General features: G+C 40.9%; 1 protein-coding gene across 2 annotated transcripts in view; it reads left to right on the top strand.

Annotated features, from left to right (window-relative positions):
* Positions 1-527: 527 nt before the first annotated feature.
* Positions 528-11,129, top strand: part of CASTOR2 (cytosolic arginine sensor for mTORC1 subunit 2) — a 100,665-nt gene continuing 90,063 nt past the window's right edge. For both annotated transcript variants that reach the window (XM_081313843.1, XM_081313844.1), the window contains exon 1: positions 528-1,041. In XM_081313843.1, the coding sequence (XP_081169969.1) occupies positions 929-1,041 (113 nt within the window). In that variant the 5' untranslated portion in view covers positions 528-928. The remainder of the gene's footprint in view (positions 1,042-11,129) is intronic.

Here is an 11,129-nt window from a genome sequence, read left to right as displayed (position 1 = left end):
AACAATGCTTAATAACAAAGACTTTCAGATAAGTTAGGTTTAGCATTAATTTAAAAAAAATAAAAATAAGCAGTCATGGTACGTACTTTTATACTTATCTGAGAGTAAATTTAACTGAACACAGTGGGGCTTACTCCTAGTTAACTTGCATAGAAGCACATTATAGGTGCTACTCTATAATTTTCCATTTGTCACAAAATTCAGGCACTAAAGTTGCATTTCGCATAGTATTAAGAAAACCGTTTGTTACTTTTAGAAATGAAAAAAAAAATAATCAGGAAACTGAGGCAATCGGTCCAGCTTGCGTGAGGTCGCTCCAGCAAAAAAACAAAACAAGAGAGAAATATATGCATCCTTTTATTTTGAGAAGCAACCGCCCCCTTTCTCAATTTGCCTATTTAAAGGAGGGGGGGGGACCACTTAGCAGCGCTCCGCCCTTCGAACTACATTTCCCAGGAAGCTCCGCTCTAAGCGCATGCCCACTGGGGGGTTCGTTTGACTGGCAAGTTGTTTGTTACATTCTGAAACAGCAGCAGCTTTTCTGCACTCTCGAGCTCCCAACTCTCTTCCCAGCTTCTGCACCCCACCACCTTTTTTTTTCTTTCTTCCTCTCCTTTGCGTCTTTCTTTCCTCATTCCTTCTGCTTCTGGACTTAGCAATAACTCCTTTCCTGTATTTTCCCCCCCCCCATTTCTTTTTTTTTAATAATAAATACCATATTCCACCCCCTTTCTAAAGTCATTATTAGCCTTCCCCCCACCCCTCCGCTTCTCTCTGCCTGCGCTGGAAAACGTAAAAGGAAAGACAGTGGAAAAATACTCTGGTTGAGTAAGGGGAGGGGGCGAGAAAGAGAGAGAGAGAGAGAAACAGCCCACAAGAAAGCGGAGACTCGAAACAGATGAACTACAAATGAGAAAGAAAAAAAAAGATGGAATTGCACATTTTAGAGCACCGCTTAAAAGTAGCCAGTATAGCGAAGGACAGCATCCAATTGTTTACCTATGGATTGATCAAACTGGCGTTCCTCTCCTCCAAGACCAGGTAAGCCGGCTTGAGAACTAACAATTGTTGGCACAGAATTGTTAAAATGTGAAAAGCAAAGGGAAATTGCGCTGCAAAGGAAGCGACACAGAAAGAATCTTTTTTTAAAAAAAAAATCAGTTCTAGGCACCAAGTTGTTTTTTTTGATTGGGGGTGGGGGTTGCAGAGGGTTTAGTTTTGAGGCGATGAACCCCTTCTTTAACACACTTGTGTGTGGATGTGTCTACACACATAGCTATCTCGTACCCGAGCCTCTTGCCTAGAGCTCTCAATGGTTTCTTTCATTTTCTAGTATCTTTTCAATAGAGACTCTTGAGTTTCTGCACAAACACGCCCCCTTCTTCCCTTCCCCCCCCCCCGGTGGAGTCGATTTTTTTATTCTCCTTTTAAAAGATGTTGCTGAAGTAAACTAGCTTTAGGATTTTTGGCTCGCTGTTCCATAAATTTCCAACCTCACCTTTAAAAAGAACAACAACAATAATAATATTAATAATGAGGTGTAAGTGTCTAAACAACAACTCAAGAGAGGATCAGCGACCAGGACAACAAAGAACAGCAATAAGAACGGGAGGGGGCAAAAAAAGAGAGATTTGTGGTTGCATATTTTATTCTTATCTGTTAAAATCATGTCAGGTTTGAGGAACGGGAGGATTTATTGATAAATGTGTGCGCGGTGGGGGGGGTTATATTCTCTGCAATATCGACTTATTTTTTTTCTCTTTTTGAATAATGTTCTTTTGGAGGAAGTCAAGAGATCTAAATTAGCTAGATGAATGTATGAACAAGCAGAACAAAAAAAATGTCTTTTTTTTGGACCGGTGAGTTCAATTACTGGATTCCTTCCTCCCCCACCCCCATACAAATAATTTGACTTGCAAATGCATAGTAAATAGAAAGATAGGTTTCTTCACCCACCTCTGCTTATTTCATGCAGTTAGATTAGGAGATGGAGTTTAGAAAAACCATGTCGGAACTCAGTTCTTGCCTCTTGACTGTAGCCTTTTAAGTATGCTGAGAAGAACCCCCTTCAAAAACCATTTTTAATAACCGCACACCCCTAATGGCCCTCGGGGAGACTGCTAATAAAACGAGTGTGCGTATTCATGTTAAAACTAAATTGCAAATTAAAAATGCAAAGATAATCTTTCTCCCCCCCATGCCCACCACCCTTTCCATCTTAATCTGCCTGGTTAAATGGGGGTGTGTTTGCAATTTAATTTCATTATTGTCCTTTATCTCGAATGAAAACTTCACTGGGTTGAAATTTCCCTTTGATTTGTGGCTTGGCAGTTGCTGTGGTTTGCTGTGTAATGTTACCACTGCTAACTTGTTTACAGCTTCTTTTGAATAACTCAGCTGGGTATTATTCCTTACAGTACAACAGAATTGTTTTTTTTTTTAAAAAAAAAAAACAGTTCTTTTCTGTTGATGGACGGCAATGGAACTCCCTTTTTTCTTAATCTTTGGTGTTATGGGAGAGAGGAAACCATCCCAAAGGTTTTTTAAAATGTCACCAATAACCTTTAAATCCTCCTCGTCTAAAAATATTGCAATTTCAGACCTCAGCACAGCAGGCTTTTATATCCTAGCCTAGCTTACTTAACATATTGCAAATCCTTGAAAACACATGCCAAAGGGAATGCAGAAGTTGGATTCTTTGCTTTGCTATGAGCTGGGTAATATTGCTAACTTTTTTTCCAGTGATTTTCTTCAACTTTTCAAATCAGTGTTTCAAATGGCATTTTATTATCAATAGTTCCTGCTCAGTTCCTTGGATGAAATTATTAAGCTTGTGATGGAATGCTTAACCCTGATGTTACAGAAGTGATAGCCTTGCCAGTAGAGTTGTTATTCTCCCTTGTGCCTTGCAATAAAGTAATTGCTCTAGGGACAGAATAATTATTCTATAACCTGGACAGATGCAGTTGAAAAACAGACTCCTGACTTAGGCTACTTCTGTTAACAACTGCATATTTCTATAGCAAAGTCCAATAGATATTTTGATCATTGGTAATTATTTGCTTCTGAAAGTGCTTTGTCATTGTCTTCTGAGAGGTGGGGGGGGTTGTTTTGTTTTACAATCTAGCCTACAGCTCTGAGATTTCCTAGTGGTGTTCCATCCTGGTATAACCAGGTTTATAAGCTTATACTCCTTTAGATTCTCCATCAAGACTAAATTGACCCAGTGCTGCCACCTGCCGAGATAGTTCTGCAGTTCCTCCATGAAAAACAACTCCCTGTTCATTCAGAATTAAGCCAAATTTGATCCTTTCTCTGGCACACTAGTGCTCTCTGTAGAGAAATCGTGTCCACCCAGCCTGTTAAAAGTGCATTGAAACATTTCAGCTCCCACCATCAGTCTTATGTGGTATAGCCAGGAACTGCTGCTTTACCAATCAATTCTGCTGGATACAGCCATGAACCAATAGAATCCTGGATTGTACCAATTTGCGTTATAATGCAGGTTGGAATTCTCAGATTTGAACACTTCATGCTTTTTCTTAAAATAAAACTTATGAAGTTACAGTATTATTTAAGGACAGAGAGCGATTTGGGAGAAGCAATTTTTATTTACATTGAAAGGCACATCCTTTTTTTTCTCTCATCTATGAGATGGGGGGAGGGGAAGAAAACCTAAATCACTTTTTACTCATCTTTTTCCATGGACAGGCTTCCCCCAACCCATTTTAACATATTTCATTATAGAATGTTTTTATTGTATGGTAGAGTTTGTAATGGCAAGCATGATCTCCCTCTTCCTCTTATTCATAACAGCAGGCTTGCAAGTTGAGCTTGACTAAGGGCCAAATCACCATTGTGATTTTATTTCCATAAAGACATTTCAATTAGCTCAAAACAGATGGGCACATCTTTTGCCCTTTCTCATCACACTTTGCAGTTAACAGTCTTAAGGTATTTTCTCTCCCTGGTTTTCAGCCCAACCTACCTCGCAGGGTTGTTGTGGCAGAAACAAGAGGCAGGTATTAGATATGTTTGTCACTTTGAGTTATACGTATAAAAAAATCCAATAATATAATAATAATAAACTGACCAGCCTAACTTTTCTGATATCAGAAAAAATTTAATTCTCTTTAAATTAAATTTTGTTTTTGTCCTCATTCTCTTCTTGGCAGATAAAATTTTGAACTGGTACCAGCAGATTTAAGGTGCTGGTACTTACCTTTAAAGCCCTACATGGCTTAGGCCCGGGATACTTGCAGGACCATCTGCTGCCGGGAACGACTTCCCATCGCCCAGTGCGCTCACACAGAGAGGGCCTCCTCAGGGTGCTGTCGGCTAGACAATGTCGGCTGGCGACCCCCAGGGGGAGGGCCTTCTCTGTGGGAGCGCCAGCCCTATGGAACCAACTCCCCCTTAAGCTTCAGATGGCCCCGGATCTCCGGTCCTTTCGCCGCGGCCTCAAAACACTCCTTTTCCATCAGGCTGACCTGGACTGACAGGGATTTTAATTATGTTTTTAATTTTTAACTTAATTTTAATTTATTCTACTGGGACCATTAATTTGATTTCTTTTTAACTTTTGTATTATTGTATTTTATTGTTGTTAGCCGCCCTGAGTCCTTCGGGAGATAGGGCGGCATATAAGTCCCAATAAATAAATAAATAAATAAATAAATAAATAAATAAATAAATAAATAAAGGTTCGCCTGGTGCGCCAGTTGCGGCCCTATCTGGACCGAGATGCCCTACGCACAGTCACTCATGCGCTCGTGACCTTTAGGTTAGACGACTGCAACGCTCTCTACATGGGGCTGCCCTTGAGGACCACTCGGAGGCTTCAGCTGGTGCAGAATGCAGCCACGCGAGTTGTGATGGGAGTCGCCCGATACTCCCGTGTAACGCCTCTTCTCCACAAGCTGCATTGGCTTCCAGTTGCCCTCTGGGTGAGATTCAAGGTGCTGGTGATGACCTATAAAGCCCTACATGGTATGGGTCCGGATTATCTTAGGGAGCACCTGCTGCCAGCATCAACTTCCCATCGTCCTGTGTGCTCCCATAAAGAGGCCCTCCTTAGGGTGCCGCCGGTTAGGGAGTGCCGGCGGGTGATCCCCAGAGGGAGGGCATTCTCTGTGGGCACGCCTGCCCTTTGGAATGATTTACCTGTGGAACTCCGGACCGCCCCCGATCTGCGTTCATTTCGCCGGGACCTGAAAACCTGGCTTTTCGATTTATCAGACCTGGACTGAAGGGGTTTTAGCTTTTTAAATATTGTTTTAATTGTTGGGCTTAATTAATTTAATTTATTTTAATTTTATATTATCTTTTATATTGTATTTTATGCTGCCCTGTAAACCGCCCTGAGTCCTTCGGGAATAGGGCGGTATAGAAATCTAATTAAATAAATAAATAAAATTAAATAAAACCCAGGTTCAAATCAACTGCAGAAGGTCACTCAGTGACTTTAGGCTGCCCATCAGCCCAACCTACCTCACAAGACTGTTGTGCTTTTAAAGGAAAGGTGTGGTGTAAATCGAATAGTTCAACGACTGTAAGCTTAAAAGAGGATGCTGTAATCCAAAATAGCATAATATACTGTGAAAGTAGAAGTACATAATGATATTTTAGAATTAATGGCAGTTTCGTTAGCTGTTTTAAAGAGTAACCCTTTTATTTAAAAAGAAAAATGTTTCTAGGACTCAGATTAAGTCCTTGTTTCTTTTCCCTTCCAAGTCACATGACTTTAGACTGATAATCTGATGCAAGGTGAAAATCGAATCCCCCACTCCAGTTTTCTCCAAACCTAAGCAAGCCACAATCTTTATGCTCTCTGGCTATCATAGATTATATATGACAGAGCAGAGAGCAGTTTCTGTGTAATTCTAGGAACTGAAGTTGGATGCATCTAGAGGAAACCAGTCTTAAACAATAACTCATTGCTTCCCCATACTTTGCATTCTTTGCTAGAGGTAAGGGAGACAGGCAGAGAATGTGATAATATTTGTTTTAGTAGGTACAATAAGCTGACCACATATTATTTTGTACCTTTGGCTTTTTATTTATTTTATTTATATCCTGCCTTTATTATTTTTGTAAATAACACAAGGCGGTAACCATATCTAATACTCCTTCCTCCTCCTATTTTCCCCACAAGAATCCTGTTAGGTGGGTTGGGCTGAGAGAGAGTGACTGACCCAAAGTTATCTAGTTGGCTTTCATGCCTAAAGTGGGACTAGATAGAATTCACAATCTCCTGTTTTCTAGCCTGGTGTCTTAACCACTCAAAGGCTCTTCTTAGAGATGCTATAAACCCCAGTATTCCCAGTTCCCATTACTGATTGTGCTGCCTTGGAATTCTAGCTGTTGTTAATCGGATGAGATCTGGTGTGTGCTGAGTTGGGGAGAAGCAAGTAGAAAACCTTGGCATAGAATTTCTGGGAAAAACAACTTCATAAATCATAGTGGAAAGAAAACCAGTGATGGTTCTGCAGGAGATATGTCACATTTAGTTGATTTTTTTCCACTGGTGGAAAAAGTTGATACTGTCCCTTAACAGTCCACACAGAAGTAACTACAGGTAGTCCTCAATTTACAACCACTCATTTAGTGACCATTTGAAATTACAGCAGCACCGAAAAAAGTGGCTTACAACTGGTCTTCACACAACTGTTGCAGCGTCCTCATGGTCACGTGACCAAAATTTGGGCACCTGGCAATCACCATGTGTTTACAACACTTGCAGCATCCCAGGGTCGTGGGATCGCCATTTGCGATCTTCCCAGCTGGCTTCCCACCAGCAAAGTCAGTGGAGGAGACCAGATTTGCTTAATGCCCGTGTGATTCACTTAGCCACTAATTAAATAAATAAAAATTAGAACTTTCTTCAGGGAACTGATTATGAAGTATTTGAAATATAATTTGAGACTGCTCATTTGCGCCTCGGGTGAGAACTCTTGAGTTGATTTATTCAATGATCCATTGGGTTGGTTTTCTTGGCTATCCATGGTGTTCTCAGGAGATTTCTCCAACACCAAAGTTTCAAAGCATCAAAACTTTTTCCTGTCCTGCTCTTTTGAAGACCAAAACTAAAGTGGGAAAAAGTAATAATTCTTAGCATATGTTTGTTTTTCTTCTTATCTTATGTGCCTATATTCCTTGGCATGATATAGATACACTGAAGTGTGTCTTTAAACTTTAAATAACCAGGACGGTAACTAGAACCATCTGTATATTACCCGATCTGTAGTTTAAACTGTTTAAATGCCATAAGATTATTGTATTTGCATTTTTATGGTGGTTTTGTTGGTTCCAGATCCTGCTTTACAGGCCTAGTAATAGAATGCTTGGATATAAATTATTTAAGTTAGTACAGTCTTCCTTCCAACTCTCACTACCCCAAAACTGACTCTGTAATCTATTTAATATAGAGCACGGTTCCACAAAGGATTTTATTTTGTAAACCTAACTGTTGTGGTTGGCAGGCTTGTGGCTTTTGATAAACTTAACTTATGAGAATATACTATGACAAAGCAAATCGTGGACTTAGTAGTTAATTGAGAGCCACTTTGGTCTTGTGGTTAAGGTAGCAGCAGGACAGAAACCAAGTGACTGTGAGTTCTAGTCCTGCCTTAGGCATGAAAACGAGCTGGGTGACTTTGGCCAATCACCAGCAGATTGAGTTCTAGTCCCGCCTTAGGCATGGAAACCGGCTGGGTGACTTTGGGCCAGTCATTCCCTCTCAGTCCAACCTACCTCACAGAGTTGTTGTTGAAGAAATAGGAGAAAATTGGAGGAGGAAGGACTACTAGGTATGTTTGCCACCTTGAATTTATAAATTAAGAAACTTAGGTTGAAAAAAACCCTTAAATAAAACAGGTAAAGGTTCCCCCGCACATGCGTGCTAGTCGTTTCCAACTCTAGGGGCTGGTGCTCATCTCCATTTCAAAGCCGAAGAGCCAGCGCTTGTCTGAGGACGTCTCCGTGGTCATGTGGCTGGCATGACTAGACGCCAAAGGCGCACGGAACGCTGTTACCTTCCCACCGTAGTGGTCCCTATTTTTCTACTTGCATTTTTACATGCTTTCGAACTGCTAGGTTGGCAGAAGCTGGGACGAGTAACAGGCGCTCACTCTGCTACGCGGCACTCGGGATTCGACCCGCCAAACTGCCGACCTTCTGATCTACAAGCTCAGTGTCCTAACCCACTGAGCCACCGCGTCCCTAAATAAAACAGAGTGCTATGTAAATCCAATCTAAGCATGGCATTGGGCTGGATTGAGATGAGCTTTCCTGATTTCAAGATACTTTTAATTGACTGTGGAGCTGTTTAAAGCTAAAGTAGAATCTATAGGTAGTCCTTGATTTACAACCATTTGTTTAGCAATTTCAAGCACACTGGGAAAAAGTGACTTATGATCCTTGCAGCATCCCCACCAGCAGTGAACGAAATCTGAGTTCAGTAAGTGGAATTTGAGTGTTTGGCAACCAGCATGTATTTATGTCAGTTACAATGTCATGGCATCATGTGATCACCATTTATGACATTTTCAGCTGACTTTCAACAAGCAAAGTCAATGGAGGAAGCTGGATTTCCTTAACAGCCATGTGATTTCCTGAAAAATTGCATTGATTTGCTTAACAACTGTGACTCACTTAACACTTATTTGCTTAGTAATAGAAATTCTAGTCCCTATTGTGGTTATAAATCAGGATTATCTGAATCCCTGCATCTAATAGTAGGGAAGAATCCATCCAGTAGGGAAATCATCCATGCCACGGCATGGAAATACACTTCCTTTTGATTTTGGCTGTCTCTGGTCCACTGGATATTTCACTGGTACTTTGCAAGGAAATAATGTCTCTATTTGTTTTTCTATCCCTATTTCTATTCCAGAACTTACAATATCTGATTGCTTTCTTTCTGTATTTATTACCTTGTTTTTCAAAATTTAATCTCCTGGATCAGAGAGAATAAAACCCAACTCTCAGACTTCTAAAACAAATCAAACCCCCCCTCCCAAAAAGAGCAACAGCATAGGCAAGAAGAAAAAGAGAAAAGAGTAGTGTGCTAAAAGTATATTGGTCTGTGCCATTCAGACCTGGGTGAAATTCCTTTGTTCAGGTTCTTGCATCAAAGATCAATTAGCAGTTCCTGTTCCTGTGCTGACAGATGGGGACATGGGCTGTCTCCTTCATCCGGGGCAACTGAAAGCTGTTCTTTCTGACCAAGACAGAGAAGCAAGTTCCTTGAAGCTTTGCTCTCATCCAGTGGATGGGACCAGGTTTTATTCTCCAAGCAACCCCACCTGAAGGATAATGCTAATATTCCGTGCTATTTGTTCTTTCACTCATAAGTCCTGCAATGTAACTTTAGTCATAAAAGTAACTTGAGCAATCAGCCATCCCAAATATGCTTTTTCACAAGGCAACTAGACTTTCTTATTTTTCTTTGAAGACATTTTGCTTCTCATCCAAGAAGCTTCTTTAGCTCTGACTGAATGGTGGCGGATGGAAGGACTTATACTCCTTGCAGTCATTATGGTCATTAGCTATCTACAAAGAGGCCGTCTACATTAAGATTGAACAGCCCTCTCTCAACAGAGGAGGAGGGATATGACACCACTTATCTCCTGTTTACAACATCGTGGTGGGGAATGGAAAGATTTATACTCCTTGCAGACAGCTGTTCATTGGCATTCTTTTAGTGATTCGTTAATGCTACCTGGAGGTTATCAGTGTCTTCAGGGTCACCTGAATAGTGCAAATATGTGGAGCCTTCTTGGAACTGTTGAAAGGACTGTGTTGTAGACTAGACTAGACTAGACTAGACTAGACTAGACTAGAATAGAATAGAATAGAATAGAATAGAATAGAATAGAATAGAATAGAATAGAATAGAATAGAATAGAATAGAGCTGGAAGGGACCTTGGAGGTCTTCTAGTCCAGCCCTCCGCTTAAGCAGGAGAACCTATACCATCTCAGACAAGTGACTGTCTAGCCTCCTCTTAAAAATCTCCAGTGATGGAGCGCCCATGATTTCTGGAAACAAGCTGTTCCACTGGTTAATTGTCCTCACTGTCAGGAAGTTTCTCCTTAATTCTAGGTTTCTTCTCTCTTTGTTCAGTTTCCAACCATTGTTTCTTGTCCTGCCCTCTGGTGCTTTGGTAAATAATGTGACCTTTTCTTTGTGGCAACCCCTCTAATACTGGAATACTGCTATCTTGTCTCCCCTATTTCTTCTTTTCTTTAGACTAGCCAGACCCAAGTCCTGCAGTCATTCTTCATATGTTTTAGTCTCCAAGCCTTGGATCATCTTAGTTGCTCTTCTCTGAATTTTTTCCAAACTCTCAACATTTTTTTTGTGATATGGTGACCAAAACTGGCTGCAGTATTCCAGGTGTGGTCTTACTAGGGTTTTATAAAGCCTTTGTTTATACAACCCAGGATTGTAATATGCTTTTTTGGCTGCTGCTGCAAATTGCTGGTTTATGGTCAAGTGATCGTCCACTAGGACTCCAAGGTCCCTCTCACAGTTACTGTTTTTAAGCCAGGTCTCGCCCAGTCTGTGCTTGTACCTTTCATTTTTCCTGCCTAAATTTTAAACTTTGCTTTTCTCCACTTTGAAACTCATTTTGTTGGACAGGGCCCATTGTTTAAGTTTGTCAAGATCTTTTTGGATCCTGAGTTTGTCTTCTGGGGTGTTGGCTACTCCTGCCAGTTTGGTGTCATCTTCAAATTTGATGAGTTCTCCTTTAATTCCCTCATTTAAGTCATTGATGAAGATATTGAAGAATACTGGGCCTAAGATGGAACCTTGTGGTATCCCACTGTTTACTTCTCTCCATGTGGATGTAGTGCCATTGAGGACTATTCATTGAGTACGGTTTGTCAGCCAGCTACAGATCCATTCTGGTGGTGATGTTGTCTATTCCACTTTTTTTTAGCTTACCAAGGAGTAGGTTGTGGTCTACTTTATCAAATGCCTTGGAGATAGGTGATGTCATATCCCTCCCCCTCTGTTGAGGGCTGTTCAACTTTGATACAGATGGCCTCTTTGACCCCTATTTCAAACCAGCCGTCCTCTCTGTCCAAAACGTGGACTTTGCTGTCTTCGAAAGAGTGGCCTTTG

Source organism: Vipera berus (assembly GCF_964194415.1).
Source record: "Vipera berus genome assembly, chromosome: 1".
NCBI lineage: Eukaryota > Metazoa > Chordata > Lepidosauria > Squamata > Viperidae > Vipera > Vipera berus.
This window is presented reverse-complemented; position numbering and strand designations above follow the sequence as displayed.